The 22,523-nt window shown below is 37.7% G+C and overlaps 2 protein-coding genes across 3 annotated transcripts; both read right to left on the bottom strand.

Annotated features, from left to right (window-relative positions):
• Positions 1-10,510: 10,510 nt before the first annotated feature.
• On the bottom strand, positions 10,511-16,495 carry gask1b (golgi associated kinase 1B). 2 transcript variants are annotated; one of them, XR_014608794.1, is made up of 5 exons: positions 15,252-16,495; positions 14,263-14,471; positions 13,891-14,117; positions 13,032-13,164; positions 10,511-11,683 (listed from the first exon to the last, which is right to left on the bottom strand). XR_014608794.1 is itself a non-coding variant. In XM_084133640.1 (4 exons), the coding sequence occupies exons 1-4, from the start codon at positions 16,060-16,062 to the stop codon at positions 11,476-11,478; spliced, it is 1,455 nt and encodes a 484-aa protein (XP_083989766.1). In that variant the 5' UTR covers positions 16,063-16,495; the 3' UTR covers positions 10,511-11,475. The 2 variants fall into 2 exon arrangements, 1 of the variants encoding a protein (XP_083989766.1); XM_084133640.1 differs by lacking the exon at positions 13,032-13,164.
• Positions 16,496-16,504: 9 nt separating this feature from the next.
• Positions 16,505-22,440, bottom strand: tmem144b (transmembrane protein 144b; the record flags this gene model as incomplete). Its single annotated transcript, XM_084133013.1, has 12 exons — positions 16,505-17,546; positions 19,298-19,351; positions 19,438-19,535; positions 19,758-19,877; positions 20,008-20,126; positions 20,353-20,426; positions 20,555-20,636; positions 21,183-21,263; positions 21,687-21,786; positions 21,867-21,989; positions 22,064-22,189; positions 22,377-22,440. 12 exons carry the CDS (start codon positions 22,438-22,440, stop codon positions 17,463-17,465), a joined length of 1,125 nt encoding a protein of 374 aa, XP_083989139.1. The 3' UTR covers positions 16,505-17,462.
• Positions 22,441-22,523: the final 83 nt, after the last annotated feature.

Raw genomic sequence — 22,523 nt, 5'->3', positions numbered from 1 at the left:
GCTTTATAATGAAGGAAGAAAAGATATAGTGTTCAGAATTAAGAAAAAAGTTATTTGAATAATTGCTGCTTGTCAAACGTTAATGTGATGCGCTACTACACCTGTTAGAACACCTGTGGGAACTTGAGGAGAACTGACTTCATGCATAGACTAAAATTTACAGGTCACTGCAAAAATGGCCAAGAAAATATCCAGTTACTTATAGGTCTAGCATAATTTGTTTGAAGATGCCACTTAATATAATTGTGTTAATGCAACATAATTCATATATTTTAAAGTATGGGGAAAATGTCATTCCAAACTATATGACTGAGATATTTTAAAGGAGCCGTATGTAAGATTGTGGCCAAAACTGGTACTGCAATTACTTTCAAATTACTGTAGAGCGGTGTATCCCCTCCCCCTCCCCCCTGACTCGAGGTTGCCAGATAGGCTGCAGGATCCAGCAGGAACATTTGTAGCTGCAGCTGTGGTAACTAGAGCTGAGCTGGCAACCCGAATGCTGAAACACTACTGACTTTGTGATTGGTAGATAGGTGGAGGGTGGAGCATCAGGCCAAAACACAAGATGACAACATCAACATCAGTTGAGGGCTGCAACTTCACTTTTTAAATGACAATATCCTGGCCGTACTACTGTTGTCAGTGATATAAGTATTTGAAATGAACATGATTTCTTAATGTCTAGTGACATATCAGGGCCATTTTATGATTAATTGAAATACATTTCTTACATACAGCTCCTTTAAAGAATGTTAGTAACTAAACCGTTTTGTTGACCATTGACCTCCATTGTATGGAAACAAAAAATCTTATTGATGTCTTCTTTTATGTTCCACAGAAGAGTTTTGGAACGACATGAGGACGGGTGATGTCAGAATTATCATTCTTCAGTGAAATATCCAAATACTTTTTTGGGCCACACACACATACACGCATAAATGTTTAGGTTAACGCTCATTATTTTTCCTATCTTGCTTTAAATATATCCAAAGGCCTTTTATTTCCTCCATGTATTTATAGCTTGCTAATAGCTCCCAAACCCTCCTGTTAGAAAACGAAGTCCCTGAATGACAAACAGTACGGTGAAAGCCATCAGACACTTGCTATAATGATGCACAATAATTCATCACAGGGATAATGAAGGAACCTGATGAAAACTACTCTGCCTCTTGTGTGAAGAACATCTCCTGTGTCAATCACACTGTAATTTTTTGCCTTTCAGTTGTGAAATTAGGCTACAAAGTCTGTGCTAATCATTGTCATTGTCATCTACAGGTGTCTGACATTAAAAAAAAAAACTAAACGCAAATATCCCTGTCCCACTATGCTATACGTGCATTTGTATTCATTTTTGTGGAGGTTTATAAATGTGTCACTTTCTTTAGGCTTTCTGGGAATTAAAATGAACTGCCTGAGCCCAAAGTAACACAAACATCAGACACAGTATGTGGTACATTTTATGGTATGGGCCATTCACATACATCTATTGATCTCCATGAATCAGGGGAATAGGGAGATTATTACAACAGCAAGGGCTGAAGCCACTTCAAAGAGAGAAATTAATTGGGACAGAGCAAAGCTAAATTTTTTATCCAAACATGAAGCTAAAATCCTATATTCTCGGCTGCTTCCTTCACTTCATTTTACAATTACATGGCATCTGTATCAGCAACTTTTCAGATTATTCACATGATAACTTTTCTGTGGGTTAACGTGCTATACACTCTCTTCAGGATATGCAACAGTGGCCAGTCACATAATGCCATAGTCAACGAAATATATATTCCAGAGATCATAACGTTATAATGTCCAGGAGGCATGCATTCATCCTGACAAAATTACTTTCTCTAATAATAGGAACAGTCACATATTATATTAAACACACTTTGTGCATTTCTGGCTCGATAAAGAGCAATTCTGCATTTCAACTTTGTTTGAATGCAACTGCAGAGAAGCACTGCCCTCCAATGGCCATCTAAAGAACTGTAATGTAACCACGTAGGCCTTGATAACCATAAGCTGTTGTTCCACAATTATTTTTTTCATACAAACAGGTATATAACAACAACAATGATACTAATTTGTAAAATTCTCACCACCATGCTGTTCTAACCCAGTATCTTTGGCAGAATGTCCTCATGCAGCATTTCCGTAATGAAATGTTAATTTTAAATGCCATGGTCGAAGAAAACAATAGTAGTTTATAGACTATAACTGGTGAGCAATATTCCAAGTCTTCTGAGACCATGTGATATCACAGTTTGTGTAATGACTGAAATGTAAGTCGTTGTTCAGGTAAACTCTTCCCCCTCGGCCTCGAACGCCATTCGTGTACGCTGCTCTAGGTTGATGCAAAACGCCATTGGTTCTCGCGTGTCACGTGATCGATATCAACGGTTCTGAAAATGCCACTGCAAATTATATTTGAATGCAACGGCAAAAAATAACCTTATTGGATTAAATTAAATGAAAAAAAAAAAAAAAATTCAAGAAACCTCATGTCCTCAGGCAGTCTTGCCATGGTTTAGAGAGAGCAGGACCAGCTAAATATTAATCTCCAGTTGGCTTTTCACTGACTGTAATTGTAGAGGCTCATTCATGTGATGAGTGATTCGAACCAAAAGTTGACTTTTCTGTAGCACAGAATGTTCTTGCATCTGTCAGTAGGATGATTCATTTAGCACATCCACGCTGGTTTAAAGGACCTATTTCCGCTTTGTCAAGTTTAAAAAAAGGTTTGATTATCCACCTTATTTATTATTATTATTATTATAATTATTATTTCTATAGATTTTATTAAAACAACTATTAACTCCCTTGTCCTTAAAAAAATCTCTACTATTCATGATCTAGAAAATATACAGCATATTATTTACCGTTTGAGTTTTGATAAATCATCTTCTTGCTGTAGCAGATGACTTAAGCAATCTAAAATTGTTTTTGCCAAATAGCAGGTCTGGATCTGTGAGACCATCTTTTCCCTACATTAAGACAACAAAAGCACTTGAACACAACACACTGGTAAATACCAGTTCACAAGTGGAAAATATCCTCTTTTCCATAGCACGTGAAGGCTCCATTATAAGAAGCGATGTCATGGGAGCACTCACAAAACACTATTAAACACAGTGATGGTTAATATTTATCACAATATGAAATGGGGGATGAAATGAAGAAGTGGCCTGACATCTTATGAGCATATTTTCAATTATTTTGTGTTGTGACTCAGAGTAGACGGGTCTTCATTTAACAAATGCCATCTCTGCAAATGCTGTGAGTTTGGGTTGCTTATGACGTTCATATGGGAACGCAGTGTGCGCCATTTTACCAGATTTGTAACGTAAATAATCTATAAACCTATGCCAACACAGAAGAATACATCAATATGTTTTTATATAGCCTATAGCCTATACAAACTGTTCATTCATCGCAACTTCAAAATAAAAGTTTAAACCCTCATGAGTGTGCATGTTTTGATGTCCACATGTTATTGTTCAAGAAATTGTTCAGTGGCTGTAACATTTCTATCGTAAAGAAGTGACCAAATATTAAAGGGATGCTCTTCCGTGGGTCTGCCATTAACGAAGTGGAAAGAGCAAACGTATGAAAATTTTGGTGGTTTCTCACAAATGTGTCGCTCAAATACACACAAGAGAAATGCTAAACAACTGCTGCATTTAGAACCTTAACGTAATTTAACATGCACCGTTTCACATGTAACGCATCGTGTCACATATTAATGTGCGTGCAAAGAACTCAAAATGGTGATTGAATGGTTAATGCAACAGATAGCCTACACTTAACTATTTGACTAAAACATAAAAACAACAAGCTACTCGCATTGCCAGCGTGTTCACACATTACAAAACCAATGTGCGTGCAGATCATAGAGTGCCACGTCATGTCCACATTCAGTTCTGGTGCATGGATTATGATTAAAACAAACATCTTGTATGTATTTTTTACGCTTGAACCAGCTATTATGGCACACCCTAACTGTGCAAAGGACGCCAGTCTGTCTGTAGTCCATATTAAAAAGTAGCTGCAAAACTACAGGTTCACATGGCACCCTTTAGCGTCAATATGAGACGCAGATAAATATGGGCCAGAAGGCGCCTCCTAGCGGTCTAACCCTAACCCTACCCCAGACCTAAACCTACCCATAATCTGCGTCTCATATTGACGCTAAAGGGTGCCATGTGCGTCGAATGTAGACGAAATTTCAAAAGCGTCAGTATATGACGCTCTAGGATGAGAATGCGTTGTGTATAGCGAGGCGGTTGTTATAGCGATTACAACCCCGACAGGCTGATCAGGAGCCCGACGCGAAGCAAAGGGGGCTTGAATTAGCCTGAAGGGGTTGTATTCGCTATAACAACCGTCTCGCTCTACATTATCCCGCTTATTATATGGCTACCTACCAAATAAATCAATCATTTGAAACAAAATATTGATTTAAAAAGGAGTTTATTGATTTAAAAACGATTGTATAGCTTCCGCTAAAGAAAATAGTTATTCACATGATCTCTACGGTTAGAATCCTGCGTCCATAGCAACGCACTGTTTTTCATGGCAACGGTGTGTTATACTTAGCAGCGGCCTGTTATCAAGAAACAACACACCGCATTCTACATTAGAATTCAACCAAGCCATGTAATAAATGTATTTAATATTTGAAACATGGGGGAGGGGCTCGCTACAAGTACCATTTCCATTGTAATGCGATGTCCAATTTCACAACACTTTTCACATGATGAATTTTTAGCTTTTGAATGATTCCTAAATTATGAGGATTACTAAAATATGTGATAGGGGAAAAGCCAAGTGCCATGCCAAGTGTCCTGCTAAGTGTTCAGCTATGTTTACATCCCCTGTGTAAAGAGTTCCCAGGGCTAAAAATGGACTAGCTACCTTCCATTGATACACTGATAAATGAGCTGATGGAGAAGGCTTGTATGGTGCTGGCTACTCATAGCAAAGGGATTGCTGAGTACCTCTGGACATCTTATTGAATCAAATAGCCTTTGCCCCTGAAATGTTGTTTATGTTCTTTCCCCTGAGTACTACAAAAGCAAATTCCAGTTGTTTTTTATGACAGCAGGCATAGGCAACGGAATACCACTAGCTAGTTAGTGGACTGTAAGTTTCAGTAACTTTTGTGCTGATGAATTTAAACTGCATGCAGCCATAGTTCTTTTTCTTTGATTAAATAATCTGAATGTGCATCAATCATTATGACATTTTTAATCTGCGGCCTAGAATTTAACAGACAATGATAAAAACCTACATTTTTACAGCCAGTGCTGTAGCAGTATTTTAGGGTGATGGTCCACAGAGATGCTCAATCACATCTTCTCTAAACTGACATAAAAGTGTGATATTTCCCCAGATAAAAACTCTCTCACACAGACACACAGAGTTTGTCTCTAAAGGTCCTCTGCTCTCAGCAAGCCTTTTTAGCAATTGTCACTTTGTCACTATCAGAGAAGAGTGAAGATCTCTGGGGTTAAAGCACACAAATCTGGTCTCCAAGTCAAGTGGCCCTCAAATCGCATGTCAAACAATGACATAAAAAGCAAGAACTGGAAGCAAAATTGAGTGAAATATAAAATGTAAGCATTGATTTTTCAGTTATGAGGCTCAGACAAGCAGTGTTTGCACACAGTCAGACAGTGTGTTTGAGCAACTGGGTGACTTCCAGTCTTTATTAGTTCTTGTTTAATTTTGTGTTAAGTTCAGGAATGTGTTCCTTGTGTATGCTAGTTATTTGCTTTGCTTGCCAGCTGATGCTGATTTATTCACTGCTGGAAAGAGCTGCTAGCACAACGCGTTCAGGCTGTAAAGAGTATCCGCACAGGTCCGGAGCCCTCAACATTGTGTAGTGAGGTGGTTGCCACGGGAACCGGCTAGTGCAAATTCGCCAGCACTAAGATGATCCATGATAGTGATGACATCATTTCAATAGCTCGTTCCTTACTGTGTCATTGTATTAGAGAGTATGAAAGAGTGAGAGACAGTGAAAGACAGACAAACACATCTCAGAGTCAGACAAGCCTACTTCATAATACACAGATGCAGTATGTGTAATGACGCTGACTACACACCTCTCTTGGACAGTAGATGGCAGCAGAGTTTAATCTCTCATATAAAGTTACATTTAGATTTTTGACAGTACTTCCACTTTTTAAATTAGTGTCTGTACCCCAAAATTAATTCAGGATGATGCCATGGTTGTTTTGACTTAAACTAATTTGACATCTGCTACATCAGCCCTGACCCAATATATATATATATATATATATATATATATATATATATATATATATATATATATATATATATAATACAAATATATATATTGCTACTAGAGAGAATTTTCTCACAAAAAAAATTTGTTTAGAAGTTACTCTTTTTTTTTTTTTTTATGTCCAGAGTTGCTTACATGATGACTTAGCTTTTCCTGGCACACAGACTACAGCGGAAGAGAGGGAAAGGTTAAGAATGAATAAACTGAGGTCTGCTGCTTCAGTTCCTTTTGCCCTCGGATGACGTTGAGCAGCAGGAATGAAATTTTTGCCTCCCTGTCTCTTGTCCATCCTGCCACATTAGCTGGCCGCCCGCTCTGAGCTGCCCATTCCTGTTTGTCTTCCTGCTCGAGTCATTTCCCAGAAGGTCTTTCCAGAATGTCGGAAAAAATGAGTGCTAATTTACTTGTAATGCACTCTACGGCACATAACTCTCTTTATTCAGTTCTCTTTCATCACAAAATTTAAGCCTAAAAATAGATCAGAATACAAAATAGCAATTTTATATTTATTCTCTATTCAAATTAGTCCTCCACACTCACTCTGTAGATTACCACATAACTGTTGCAATTTTACATTTTAGACTTCCAAGATCATTTTTTATTTGACATAATGTCCAGTAGCTGTCTTAACTCTTGATTTACACAGCGTTCCAATTGGAGGAAGCATAGGCTACAGCTCCCAAATAGACACCCTCCAAAAATGACCCTCTCAAAAGTATTTCAGCTGAAACAACTCATAAATCAACCTGACACAACAATAAATAATGTGTTGCGTTTCATACACTAATGAATATCTTCATTTTTGGATACAAACCTTGGTCAAATTCAACATGGTTACGGCTGAAGTCATTACTTCAGTCTATAAAATGCTCAGAGAATCCTTGAAAATCTACAAATGCATTTCCATTTTCCATACAATTACCCAATTCCTGTCAAGCTGTAATGGCTTCCAAAGTTATCTTTTGTGTCACGCCTATATTTAGTGAAATGACATGGGCTCCTTTTAACTGCATGTGCGTAAGTTTAACAGCAGCTCAGATGATTCAGATGCCGATGTGAGGCAGATTCTCTGGCCTGCTTTTATATCTGGACATGTGAATAAGTGCAGTGTGCTGTGTCCCCTAATCTAGTTCTCATGTGGGGTTAACCCCTAGCACATGGGGACAGGCGCAGCATTAGTGAGAGCTTTTGTAAACATGCCAGTGACTATTCTCTCTCTCTAACACACACTCCCACGCACAAAGACATGCACACATCATAATCTCACACACATAGCTTATTTTACTCTTTGTTCTATGTGCATTCCTGTCAGGCAGACAAAGGGAGCCGTGGTATAGTGTGGCTGAGAATATAAGAGGGAGACACAGACAGGGAGATAAACCTTAAAGGGATAGTTCACCCAAAATGTTTTATTGTATCCTAACCTGTAAGGTGTGGAACACAAAGAGTTCATTTTTAAAATACCTTTACAAATCTTTTATACAGTGAAAGTTCTAATACATCTACCAAACTCAAACATAAATGCCCGGTTTCACAGACCAGGCTTAAACCTATAATAATCTCAGACTAAAATGCCTGCTTGAGCTGTCTTAACACAAAGTGGCTTGCACAGACAACCCTTAAAAATAGTCATAGATTTAGCCTGTTCTGGATTAAACAAAGCTGATTGCAAGAGGAAGGATTACAGCTAGACTATAGGACTAAATTTAAGATTAATTAATCCTTCAAAGAGACAGGTTTAATTTACTGTTTGTGAGAAAGCATGGACTATTTGGAATATCTAAATGAAGAACAACATGCACGTCAGAGGCCAGCAAGACGAGTACTTGTATTGGGGTAATTCATTAAATTACTTTGATGACTGTTTCTATTTTATGAGCACCATTCGACCAAGATCATGTGCTTATACCTAACCTAATTGACTTAACCCAAGTGTTCTCATTTAGGCTTGCTCACCTTAGTACACGACTGGTACACAATCCCATGGTTTCACAGACAAGGCTTAAAACTAGTCCAGACTAAAATGCTGTAGTGCACATGGTCACTATGAACTGCTGTTGTATGATGAAAACTCTCTTTTGCTGTTCCATATAGAAAAGAATTTAAATAAAAAGGTTTTGGAACACAAAGGTGAATAAATTATGACATTTTTGGAATTTTCAACTATGCCTTTAACTAAGATCGAACCAATGTATGTTCAGTCCAATTCACTTTTTTGAGTTTCCGTGGTTAGGGAAGAGTTAAATGGCTAGTATCCTACTGTTAGATCTGACAGCTGCACACAGTCCCCAAAGAGAGATTATTTTTGACAAACTGAATGGAACAACTGAAGGAAACCTGGCTGCCTGCCTCAGGCGTGTTGTGCTGTTTTTACACGCAGATAGCATCTTTCCAAGATAAAAAACCCATGACCAACATGAATCTCAGCAAACATCAACTGTGGCACAACTGCAGACTTTCTGTATTTCATCACACAGTGCATTTTCAGGTTATAACATGCCCTGATTTTTGATTTAATCTCCTTTTTTTCTACAATCTGTTTCATTCGTTTCATTTTTGGCTTCACGTGGAGGACATTAATGTTGAGCAAGACTCATATTCCAGATGAGAATCTGAGGGGGGCTAATGCACCCATGTCATGTCTAGAGCCTCGTGTTTTTGTACAAAGGTATGAGCTCTCATAGCTTCTTGTGTCCTAACTAATGCTGTCGATCTCATACTGTACATCTGTCTGCCAACCAGGTGGGATGTTGCTGGGGTGATGTTGTCATAGCAACAATAAAAAAAAAGAAAGAAAAGAAAGAAAAATAAGACAGACAGTGAGCGGCAGTGTAAAATTCCTTTCCATACTTTCACATGCTTGAGAAATGGAGCAGGTCAGCTGTGCAGGCAAATTAAAGGAGGATTGAGATGTTAGTATGGAAACAGCTGTGAGCTGATTTGAATGATGAGCAATGATCTATTATTTTATTTTTATTTTTTAAGAAATTGTTCTGGGTGTTATAGTTACAAGAATGAATTATATTATATGGAAAAGCCTTCTGAATTAATGAGATGTTCAGCTGTTCTGTGGACTTTTATAAGAGTCTGGTTAAGGTCACAAGCTATGTTAGAACAAGAAAGAGGGAGAAATGGAGAATAATGGCTTGTCTGATAGAGCGGAAAATGGTGGTAATGTCCTAACAAAAGAAAAATCAGAACAACTGGTATAAAAGCTTTCTTGTTAGGATATACAATGAGGGCAGAAAGCACAACAGGGAAAGAAAGAGTGGAAATGGTCCCTATATGACATATGACTGTGGCAAATATGTTACTTGCCCAGCATGTTTTACAGTGTTTTTAAACTCGAATGAAGAAACAGACAGGAAATTACTAGATTGGAATCATTGTGTCAACTGAAAGGAATTTCATTACACTTCAAACTTTGAAATAAAATGAGGTCATATGCAAACTCAGCTCTCAAAAGATGCTTATTTCCATTCCCATTATGCTATGCTGCATTTGATATGATGAAAACAGCACTTCCCATGTGGATTTACAGTTAAAAAAAAATAAAAAAATCTGTACTACTATTTGGGTCGAACATATGGATGTGAGAACACATCTGCAGGATGGAAACAACATAGGGAAGATGAAGACGAGCGCTTCAACGTTTCATTTCAAGTGTTCGCATATCCAGCAGAGGTGATTTGACATTCCAAATGACCTGATTTTGTCTGGCAAAGAGTTTGGCAAGACACAGCAAGTCCACTGTGCAGAGCAGATACATCTGACACGGGTAATGCTGCCAAACATTAAGTATTTTCAAACTCATAAAAGAACTCTTGTGTGAGAATATTTCTGTGGTGTGTCTGGAGTTTTCCTTCACGCTTTCAAAAGGGGTAACTTTAGGCTCTGAGAACTAACTGGCTGGTTGGCTGGCAAACTAAACACGCAAATGAGGGCAACAGCAAAGTCAGAAGACAGCTGAACTCAGCTGAACTCAAACTGAAGTATTCCTGCAGTCAACAGATAGCATGAAAATGAACATGATAGCTGTTCAAGGACTACAGTGAATATAGATCCAAAGGCTGTCATGTTAAGCATAGGTTTAAAGTACTTTTCCATTTCCAAGATTATCATGTTTTCTCAAAGTTGACAAACAAACAAATAATTCAGTTCATTATTCTATTAATGTAATATTGAAGTGATTTTCCAATGGACAGATGGAACACTTTTATTCAATTAAAAAAAAAAAACATCGTAGTACAAAAATAATAAAGTTTTATCTTCACGGTGATAAACTTGTACACAAGTGCAACATTACCAGATTTAATAATAATGCTCTGGAACCATAATCATCTACATTTAACACAGCAGAAATTATCCTAAAAAGCTGAGCATTTTGGTTACTTGGATCAGGTTTTCTGACATGCCACTGGCGGGAATTGACTGAAGGGGTGGTCTGATTCAGAGGCTAAGGCTGCATTCGAAATCGCATCCAAGAGAGTATTTATTTATTTTGAATAAGTAATTACTTCATGACCACTAAAAAGGCTTGTTCTTTATAGTATGAACGTGTGCAGTATGCATGTAATTTGGACATACTACATTCGCCATGTTGCCCTTATCACGTGACCTACTAGTGTCAGTTGCGTCACGTCACCGCCATTCACAAATCCTCTCCCGTGGGCCGTGGCCTCATGGGATAGTAAAGTGTCCATCATACGCACACTTAAGAATCGCGTCGGAAGAAGTAGGTCATCCGGGTACTTTTTGCCAACTCTTTTATGAGTACTGTGAATTCGGACCTCCTACTTTTGTCACATACTGTTTTTCGACTAATAGGGAAGAATGTGATTTTGGATGCAGCCATTGTGGTGGAAGTTAATCACTTACAGCGCCTTTAACTTGTGGAATGTCAGTTGTGTTAAAAAATAGCCCTGGATTCTGTGTAGAGCATTTAGGGAAACTATATCCTTTAATATGATCTTGTCTTAAAAGGTGAATCACTTACAACACCACAAAGTGGTGGTTTCAGAAGTGCACTGAGTTTTGACTTACAGACCTTCAATTCAATTCAACCGTTCTTCATTGTCATACTAATCTGTCAAAAACAGTGACAATTACTGGAAACCAAAAGGTTGGTGGTTCATCTTGCACACTGAAAACTGAAGCTCCATTTGTCAAGAGTTCATAGGTACTACTTTAATCCCATGGGCATTGATGTACGTGAGCAAGACTTTGGCTCTTCTCTCAATTACGTCAATGAGTTTTTCAATGCCTTGACGGCCTCCCTGACTGTCCCAGTACTGCTGGTCGAGAAACAGCGATTGCAGGAGCTTTTCCCTGAGACGCTGAGACCTCAACACTGACACAGATTGATCTGGTAGCCTGAAAGAGGAAAAATATTGAAAGAATATAGTAATGCACTCCAAAATTATTAAAACAAACTTAGAATTAAGTGTGTAACATACAATATCATTACTGTTTTTACAATCCCCACAAAACAAGTTGCATTGCTAACGGACAAATGATGTAATACCATGCTGTGATGCAGATAATGTGCAAGTGGTGATACTCATACACAGCAATGGCCGATCATTTATTCTGATTGATGTTATTGCACAAGTGAGCTTGCGTTCCCAGAGGTATCACATTAGCAGCATCGACAGCAGAATCCCTTAGCTCAGACAGCACGTGTCAGACTGTTGGCGTATGTATTTGCTTACATCTTCAGTGGTGTTGTAGAGGTGTTGGCTTACTGAGGCCAAACTTGTGGCCTCACAGAAACAAATTCTTAGTTGCAGTCTTAGTTGCAGCAATTACAAATCACCTCATATGGTCCAGTATAAACAAGAAAAGAAGCACAAAACTATTTATTTAAATTTAAAAAAAAATCTGGATTTTAATGTCTATGCAAACCTGATAACCTGTGGAATTCAATTAAACTGCAAGGATTCATTTCTTTGAGGTCATGAGTTTCTAAGTCCTTCACAACAACTTGCAAGACATTTGAATTGAAAGAGAGTACCAGTATTGCCTACAGGGGTTCAGGCTGCAGGATCGCCGGATGACTAAAGAAACGTTATCAAGATGGTAGAAAACTACATTTCTTAAAAAAAAATCTCCTCGTTGATGCGTATTTTCCCAGTACTTGGCCTATCTAAATATTAAAGCTGTACCTGCTGTCTATTACCACCCACTGCTACTTATACTGTACCAATTATGGAAATAAGCACAGTTACAATAGCAAAAGATGTGGGACAGCGTTGCTATAGTGTAACGATATGTGCAATAGGCAGCACTTCAAAGTTAATACCGAATCAAAACTAGTTAGCACATCATTTGTAATTGAAAGGGTTTAATGACAATATCTGGTTATGGTTACACTTAAAATAGATGTATGAGATGATAAAAACTTATGCCATTAATCATATGAATCGTCTATGAATTATTTATGTAGAATGCTACCTGAGGGATGGATAGAGTGAGAGAGAGAGAGAGAGAGAGAGAGAGAGAGAGAGAGAGAGGCTTTAGAAAAGGGAAGAGAGACAAAGAAAAGAGGAGGCAACGAAAGAGTGCCCCAAGAAAGGGACCCAGAGGAAAAGAAGAGAGAGCAAAGAAGCCTCAGCAAAAAGAAGAGACAGAGAATCAAAGAGACAGAGCAACAGTTGCAATATTCTTTTATCCCTTCATTGACCATGTGACTGAAACCCAAATGTGAGACATTCAAACTGACCAATCAGAAGATTACAACTTCCCCCACCGAACTAAAGCTGTGACAATTAGAAGACACCCGATGTACATTCATTTTGGCCTACGGTCCTTGAGCACTATCAACACCTCTTTGCCTTTAGGAATTCCAAATGGCCCTTGTGGTAAGAAAGAGGGGGTTGAAACAGTAAAGCAAATGTATTTGTTAATTTTTTATATATCTTTGATTATTTTCAATTCTACATGTGAAAATGATCTGTCTTTAAAAAACATTTGCACACCATCTCTGCAAAATCTGGCTATTCTTTACACTTATAACATCATTATGAGATTAAATTAAAGATCAAGTGGTCATGTATAAACTCTAACATGTGAAATACACCACCCATTGTAAGGTTTGTGCCACAGCTGCCCTAATGCCCACAAGTATTGGTGATTACCAAAATCATTTGTTTCTGTAATGGTTAATCCATCAGTATGTGTAAGCTCTTTAGTCACAGTTGGCCAAGTCAAAGTCCGGATTTGAATCCTATTTAACAAAGTTTGGATTTAGTGGATTCAAAGACAGACTGCACAAAAGTTTCATCAAAAGCAAGTCTTTGGAAACAACTAGAAACTATTTGGAAGTCAGTAACAACTGAGACTGTGGAAAAGTACTGTACATAAAAACAATGGCAGCAAGGCCAAAGGACACCATATACAAAATATTAAGTTTTGGTTATTATGTGGGAATAAAGACTATTTAGGCTAGTTGTTTCAGTTTGTTAGCCAGTTTTAGTTTTAAACAAGTTTTCCAAATTCCAAATCTATTTGTGTTTCCTCTTTATTATGACAGGTGGTCTAATAAATGTGTTAAGCACTGTAGGTCTGGTAATTTTACTCACTCTTTGATTCCCTCTAGTAGCCTGAAGTCCAGATTCTCCTCATCTCGGTCAAAGTAGCCCTTGTTGTTAAAGAAAACCAGGTGGTGTGGGTCATGTGTACGGTGGACTATGTGTGTCAGCTCTATGCTGTCCTTATCTGTACATTCTTCATGGTGACCAAGCTCAACACAGGTGTCCTCTGGGCGGGGCTTAAATCCACAGCAGTTTTTATCTAGTCGTTCATAAATCTGAGAAGAAACACAATCTTTATTTGTGTTCACTATTCAGTTTAAATTAATTGGTCAGAAAACAACAGATATATGTTAATGTGCATCTAACTTTGTTTATCTACAAGTTTAAAGTTGCAACACAGATGAAAGTGGAGTAGAGTACCTGCAGAAGGAAATCAAAGACTACTAGCTTGCTCCATTCATGGTGGTGGATGCTGGTGCACTTCCACTCTGGTTTAGGTATGATGCCCCGATGCCAGCACTTGTATTTGAGAGAGGTTTGATATGAACCCCAGCTCAGTCTCTCAGAGGGTTGATCTACTGCTGGGCTTAAAGAAGGATCCCACAAAACCACTGGACAAGGCTGACCATCTGAAACAAGATGAAATATATGTAGGCTATACATTCATTAGATCAGTATCAGTCATATTTGATTTCTCAGACAGCTTTGATGACACTGAACTGCTCTGAATACAGTGGCCCCAGAAAGTACTATAGCTTAACTCTATTTAATCTATGTAAGATGCACACAAATTGAATTGAAAATGACAGATTATGCTTTTCTCTGAACTGACTTTTCTTATCTATTTTGCAATTAGTTTAAATCAAAATGTGCCTTTAAAAAATAAATAAAAAAAATTACACATCTTTTTTTTATTGTGACTAAAAATATATATTTTAAAGAATGTTGGTAACCATACAGTTGGCCGTAGCCATTGAGTTCTAACATTTTCCTATATGGAAGGCAATGGGTGCCATCGGTTACCAACATATCTGGTGGTTAAAATATCTTTTGTGTTCAACAGAAGAAAGAAACACCGGTTTGAAACAACTTGAGGGTGAGTAAGTAATGACAAAATTAAAAAATTTGGGTGAACTATCCCTTCAAGTGTCCAAAACCTTTTATGGGCCACTATATTCTTTACCAATTTAATCCAAAATTAAGTAAAATTCAGTATTTGCTACAAAAAAACAAAAAACAAAAAAACAAAAAAACAAAAAAAACAATAGAATAGAATAGAATAGAATAGAATAGAATAGAATAAAACTTTGATTTAAGTAAAATACATATGCCTATACAAAATATTTATAATTGAAAAACTTTTTTTTTATTTTTTATAAACAAAAACAGAAACAAATACACTAGCCTACCTCCAAGAGAGTGGAATCTTCTGCTGACAGCTGGCAAAGTTCTGTTCAGTCCCAAGATCCTATCCAGATGAAAGGCGAACACTTCACTCATGTCCAAGGGTCTCCTGACAATACCGCAACATTTGAGACACGCATCAGCATCGTCCGTGTGATTTGTCGCACTTTTAAATAAAATAAAAGAAGAAAAGCCCGGAGGTGCAACTTCGTCAATTTGCGTAATTTTACTATCAGCTAGAAATCGCATGGCCGTGATATCGTCAATGCTGAACCATGGAGGAGCTCTTTCACTGTATATCCTGATGGATGAATAATCACCGTTACTGCCATCAAGCTCAGAATATCCCAGTTGTTTGTCAACGGTGTTTGTATCGTGGCTCGCGTCCTTCGCTTTGCCCTGTGTGCCACTCTGCGCTCTCACTTTAACTTTCTTTCTCCGGAGTTTGGGGCGCACTGTGCCCCTGATGATGGCCGGTTTGTGCCGCTTAGATTTGAGAGTTATATACACCACATTAGACCTGGTCGGGCTCAGGGATTCATTCACTTCCCCTTCAGTGGGGTCCTGGTAGGTTTTTCGAGGTTTTTGAGAATAAACGCTATTTCTAGTCCACGGATCAGGACGTTTGTCTTGGCGAGTAGACGTGTGATTAACGTGAACGGTGAAAAACAAATAAACAAAACACACAACAGCTATAATCAAATACTTCCTAATGGCGGAATATCTCCCACAACAGTTGCAGACTTTCAAAAACGATACGGACAAACAAATCATAGTGTTCCCGACCTTTCCAGGACGAGTCGTATGCGTATCCATTGGCACGAGTGTCTGCGCATGATTAGGCTAAGTCAAATTTATTTTGTCCACATTGGAATTGCGTTATTTTCGTTTACATATTGATGACACACAGGAGTTCCAGATGATCCCCTCAGCGCAGCTCCAGCATGAATGAAGACAACTGTCCCGATGCCGGATCAGCTGAGACAACAGTCCCAAATTGACAAGAATGCAGCAATTGTCCTTACGCCCTTTTCACTGAAAACGCGAGAGGCTAGAATGCGGTGATTAGAAACTAAACTGTAAAAAAAAAAAAAAAGAATAAAAAAAAAATCTCCTCGTTGATGCGTATTTTCCAAGTACATGTCCTATCTAAATATTAAAGCTGTACTTGCTAAATAATAATAATAATAATAATAACAAACATCCAGCAAAAAATAAATAAAATAAAATAAATAATAATAATAATAATATTTTTTTTCCCCAACAGCATATAAATTACAAAAATAGGAAAGCTTGTCTTTTAGGAAGATGTTAAAATTGAATTACAATAGCTTCAATAGCTAGAAAAAGCTTCCTGTGCACACCTAAACAATGTTGTTTTGACATGTTTTGTACTTGTAATTTGCTGGTGTGAATATGAAGCAATAACATCTATTAATGATGGGCTTCGGTAAAGAGGACAGGAAACGGGTACAACAACAGTACAAGTTATGTCGTCCTTTAGGTATGGAATGCATTATGTATTTTAGACTAGACATACTATTCTAATCTAGAAATAGTATTACACACACACAGTTTTCATATTGTACATCCCACAGACAAATAATTTTTATACTGTACAAACTGTATATTCTATTCCCTAAACCTACCCATCACAGAAAACTAATTTTTGGATTTTCAAAAAACATCACTTCATATGATTTATAAGCTGTTTTTCATGGGGACCCAAACATGCTCCCACAAGGACAGGGATTTCAGATATTGCCATCTTTGTGGGGATATTTTGTCCCCATAATGTAGTGTATACATGAACCAAACACACCTTTATGAGTGTTTGTCCCATCTTTGTCAGTTTGTCTGCTGATGCTCTTATTGGAAAGATTGGTACATTACATAAAAAGCCAAATTTACAGCTCAAAAGGTGTGGGGTGATAAAAATATGCAGATTCCGTTGAATACATTGCACAAGCACAAATGTACATACATAAGCCAAAGGGGCTACTGTTTAATTCAAATACATGTGAACTTACAGAAAACCTAGAATTAATTTGGACTGCAATTAAAATGCAATAGAAACGGGCAAATAACATCAAGGGCTACTAAGCCACCGCAGATGCCTTGTTCAAGGTGATACGCTCAGTGACTGCAATTTTTGGCAGGAATATTGGTTTAAACCCTGATCCACCATTGCCACCTTGTGGTAACAACGTACATACTCAAGTCTTTGAATAGGCAGTTAACAGGGAGCCTCCCAGGACAACACAAGATGCCAAAGTAAACAATAGCAAGTTCCCAAGACCCTGAGGAAAGAAAATCAGTTTGTTAGGCTGGCCTAAATAGAAGTTTCTGCTTCATTTCCTTATTATTACTGGTAATGAATCAAAATCAAATTAAAACGACTATGATCTAAACTGGCTCTTATACACACACTCGTTAGTTTTGATATTATGGTGAGCAATTATAATTATGCATTTAATGACTTGAATGTTATATTATATTATTTTTTTTAAAAGTTAATATAATTTAAAAAAGTACAGACTTTCAGCTGTTTGCAATGAACAAATCAAACAAAAGTAATTAAAATAGCTCAACACAACAAATGTTTCAAGTGGTTTCCCCAAATTTAATTGAAAAATGCAACTTTTAATGACTTCTGCAGTTTCAAAATTATTCAACCCCCTGAATAGAATCCCTCACAACAAATCTGCAAAACAGGTTTTGTCTCAAGCACACCTGATGCGACTAATCAAGGGCTTCAATAGTTGCACCAGGTGTGCTTGAGCTAGAACACATTAAATATCTGAACTGGCAAGGTTTGTTGAGTGTCACGTTTGACTGCAAGTTAGAAATATGGCTAAGTCAAAAGAATGGTCCAAAATGTTAAGAGAAGATATCATCGTCCTTCACAAACAAGGAACAGGATACAAAAAGATAGTGAAGGCACTAAATGTTCCTAAAGACACAGCTGGAAGCATAGTTTACAAGTTCAAAGTTAAAGGAACAGTGGTTACACTACCTGGACAGGGCAGAAAAAGGCAGCTATTAACAGCAGCAACCAGATTTCTAAGAAGGCAGGTTCAGAACCCTTGAGTGACTGCAAAAGACCTGCTAGTTGCTAGTCTTGGTGGCAACAGCTTGCACAGTAAGGCGCATACTAAGCGCATGCCATAACTCCAAGACGAACGCCACTACTGGCCCAAAAGCACAAGAAAAGTGGTATATAAATAAGCCACAGTTTTGGGATTCTGTTCTGTGGAGATATGAAGCAAAACTGGAACTTTTCAGCCCTATGGATCAGTGGTATTTATGGAGGAAGAAGAATGAAGCATATGCTGAAAAGAACACTCTGCCTACAGTTAAGCATGGTGGTGGCTCGGTGATGGTCTGTGGCTGCTTTGCATCCTCTGGCACTGGAAACCTGCAGTGTGTGGAAGGCAAGATGGATTTATTAAAGTATCAAGAAATCCTAGGAGAAAACGTCATGCCGTCAGTGAGGAAGCTGAAGCTTGGGCGTCATTAGACCTTCCAACAGGACAATGATCCCAAGCATTCCTCAAATTCCACCAAGGCTTGGTCACCTGGCTTGAACCCCATAGAACATCTCTGGTGGGATTTGAAGGCGGCGGTTGCAGCATGCAAACCCAAGAATATTACTGAATTATTTTCAGTTGAATTTGGGGAAACCACTTGAAACATTTGTTGTGCTGAGCTACTTCAGTTACTTTGTTTGATTTGTTCATTGCAAACAGCTGAGAGTCTATAAATTTTGCCAATAAACCTGATTTGCAATGGTGGTTGAATAATTTTGATTGTCTCTGTCTCTACATGCATATAAAATTACATAATATGTACTAAATGCATAATTATAATCCTAATTGCTCACCATAATATCAAAACTAATCAAAGTGAATTTATCTTATGCAAGTTGTTCTCTGCGGATTTAAATCAACACATAAATATTCATGTTCATTTGAAAAACAGTGTCAGACTAGGTCACGTAAAAATGCCATCCAAAATACTGAATGAATACAAATAGCTTTATGTTACCTACTTTGACCTCTTTAAATACCACAGTTCCCCACAGAGCAGCTACCAAACCATAACCCTGAAATCAAAGTAGAACACACTGTCATTACTTTTCAATGCAAGGTGAATGAGAACATGAAAGATTTTCTTTTGTGCCATACTTACAGCATTAATTATAGGGAATGTGACCACTGCACTAAGGTAGTAATTTCCTATAAGCCATGCATATGTGGCTAATCCCCACATCAAGCCACTCAGAAAACCTGCATGGAAGATTTTACAGTTAAGAAACACAGGAACTCAATATTCAGTAGAAAGCGGAGGAATATTTTCAGGGATATCGTGTCCAGTAGCTGATAGTAAACTTTACCTGTAACAATACAGTTGCTTTGCAATACTCCACAAATATGGTGGAGCTGCAAAGCAACACAGTCCTTTCATCCAAGTTGAAATAAAGATGATGGAATGGAATGCACATTAATTACCAGGTAAGATGGCTCTGGGATAGATCCGAGGCCTGTTCTTCATGAATGCGCAGTAAGTAAGAAAATACACTGTGCTCATGAGGAAAATTCCACTGTAATGGGCAAAGCAGTAGTCAATTTCTGTAATGGACAGAAAAACATGTTAGAATAGCCTATAAAATGCTTTTTAACATCTTAAGCTGTAAAAATTGCATACCATTGATACTGAAACTACTGTACTTGGTCATCCCATACATGCATACATACATACCATTCTCACTGGATCCAGTGAACATACTTGAATTGGTTTTGGCATGAACTTTAATATAGAAAACGGGCACAAAAGAAGAGCCATAAAGGACACCTGAAAATATGGCCAAGATGCAGCCCCTGTAACAAGAGAATATTATTATAGAAGAAAAATAATCCATAGATTTAATATTTATATTCTAGAGATTTTACAATATTATAGTATAAAGATGAAAATGCCATAAATATAAATTCACAAACTTTTTATACATGCGCACATAAGCACAGAAAAAAAGCCCTCAAACATCTCAGTACATAATAAAGAAGCAGAAATGTACTGGAACTAGGAAGGCCTACAGATACTCACAACACTCTTTTGCTCTTTGGTGAAATCGTGTCCACCCATGAATCACTGAGGTTTGTGATGTCTTGATTCAACCTCTAAATACAGGGTGAATACATGCACACAAAATGTAGGCAAAGATGTGTGTATCCAAAACAAAATACACCAAACAATATTCTACATAACATCCAAAAAGCTCTTAATGTGGAAAAGCCCTCTAACTTACCCTATCATCAATCAACAAAGGCACGGATTCAGGAGATGTACGTTTCTGAACATCACTTTTCACAAAGAAGAATATGATGGCACTGAAACAAAGACAAGATTGTGAGAAAAAAATAAAACCTAATCCAGAGAGTTCTCTCTCACAAAAAATAAAACACAAGGATGTTTTTATTCCATATCCCATAAAATCAGATGGAACTGTAGATCCAATACAACGTGGCTTCAGGTCTTAGGAGGTTGTTTATCCTGCCTTACACAATATATTGCATTTTCTATTTCAGAGAAACTTTTGAGCGAGTAAGACAGCAGCACTTTCATCTCAAAAGGATATTTGTGAGGTGTAGGCCTAACTACTAAGTTAACAATAATGGGGGGATGGGGGGATGGGGGGGGGGAGATAAAAAAAATATTGTCTGTCCATATTAAAGAAGTGTGCCTGAAGCATGTCCTTTCCATTAGGATTTCTAAAAGCACCTTCTTAGTTGAATGAACAATATTACTTCATATTCAGCCTTCATTAATAGCCAAAGAAACATCTTGATGTGTGCATTTGGAGGTAGACCATTATTATACTCCCTGCTAAGAGGGAAATTTTAATAAAAACACATAAGAAATACCTCTCCCATTACCTTAGCAGACAAAGGCCAGCACCACAGTAATTGAGTATTGGTTTGGACACTTCCTCTGGATGCAGCCCAAACCAGCCAAACCTTGAAGGGAATGACTTAAGAGGTAAGATTACCTCAGCCTTCAATTAAAAACATGGATAACACTTTATAATTATGTCCTACTAGTTAACATTAATTAATGCATTAAACTACTATCATTAGCTAACAATGAGCAATACGTGTGTTACATCTTTCTTAATGTTAGTGAATACAAATACACCTGTTCACTGTTAGTCTGTGTTAGCTCAGGTCCATTAAATAACAACAGATTTTAAATTTGAATCATGTATTAGTAAATGGTGACATTTACATTAAGATTAACAAATGCTTTACAATCAGCTTGGCTCACGATGCTTTTGGAAAACGCAGCCTGGACCAGCATATAAATCAATGTCCCAAAGTTTAATATCAAGAAGTTCAATACATCCCTATAACCCCCTTCTGTCAAACATCAAGCCAGCTCACCTTGAGCTTGCCCATCCAATTAACAATCCACTGGATCCCCAAAGCAAAATTCCAAGACCAAGGCCAATAAACTTCACAACTGGGACAGCTGTTATATTTCCTAAGAGGTAAATCTGTTATAAATTACATCTGTATGTATATTAAACATGTTTATTCGCTCACACATACAGTACACTTTACCAGTGGCCCAAAGTGCTCCTCCAAGCATAGCTGCAGGATGAGCTCTGGAGGGGTGAAACAATGTGTCAGCAACCAGTCCAACACACCAAATAGCTGAACTGCAAATCCACTGGAAAAACATTCCTGTAAAGACAGCAGATTTTGAGGCAAGGTTGGTCAAATGTTGGTGTGGCGTGTAAAAGTACAAAACTCCTCACCATCGCCGGTATCTATCGTTTTAACAGGAACAAAGTAACTTCCATACAACAGCACTGCAAAAGTACAGGCCACAAAGCCATAGGTGGTGTCTGTACTGTTGGCTTCATTAGAGGAGCGAGGGGTCTCTAGGTATAAAACAAAACTAAAGGTTGACAACACACTTGTGGCATTTATGCAAAAAAATAATAATAGACGATTCAAAAAATATTAACTGTCTACAACTGTTGACTTTCCAAGCACAGGCATGTTTTCAGTCAAAGAAATAGACCAATTAAAAACTTTTACTTTTTAAATATGTAATATTTAATCTACCTTCAGCTGACAATGTGCTGCAGCATCTTACAACAAAAAGCACAATTACAGCTAGTAAAGCCATAAGTCTCTTTTTCCCCTCACTCTGGGTAAGCACTGCATTTGTTGTTGTGGTAGTTGAGTCAAGTGGTTTGTTGTAGTCTAAAC

The sequence above is a fragment of the Abramis brama genome (genome assembly GCF_963993115.1).
Source record: "Abramis brama genome assembly, chromosome: 13".
In the NCBI taxonomy this organism is placed as follows: domain Eukaryota; kingdom Metazoa; phylum Chordata; class Actinopteri; order Cypriniformes; family Leuciscidae; genus Abramis; species Abramis brama.
This window is presented reverse-complemented; position numbering and strand designations above follow the sequence as displayed.

Excerpts from the sequence above, each read along its gene's own strand:
- gask1b (XM_084133640.1), bottom strand. The coding sequence starts at position 16,062 with ATGGATACGCATACGACTCGTCCTGGAAAGGTCGGGAACACTATGATT. Across the intron at positions 14,118-14,262 it reads TCTTTGATTTCCTTCTGCAG|ATTTATGAACGACTAGATAA; the intron begins GTACTCTACTCC and ends GTTTCTTCTCAG. Across the intron at positions 11,684-13,890 it reads CTACTAGAGGGAATCAAAGA|GCTACCAGATCAATCTGTGT; the intron begins GTGAGTAAAATT and ends TTCCTCTTTCAG.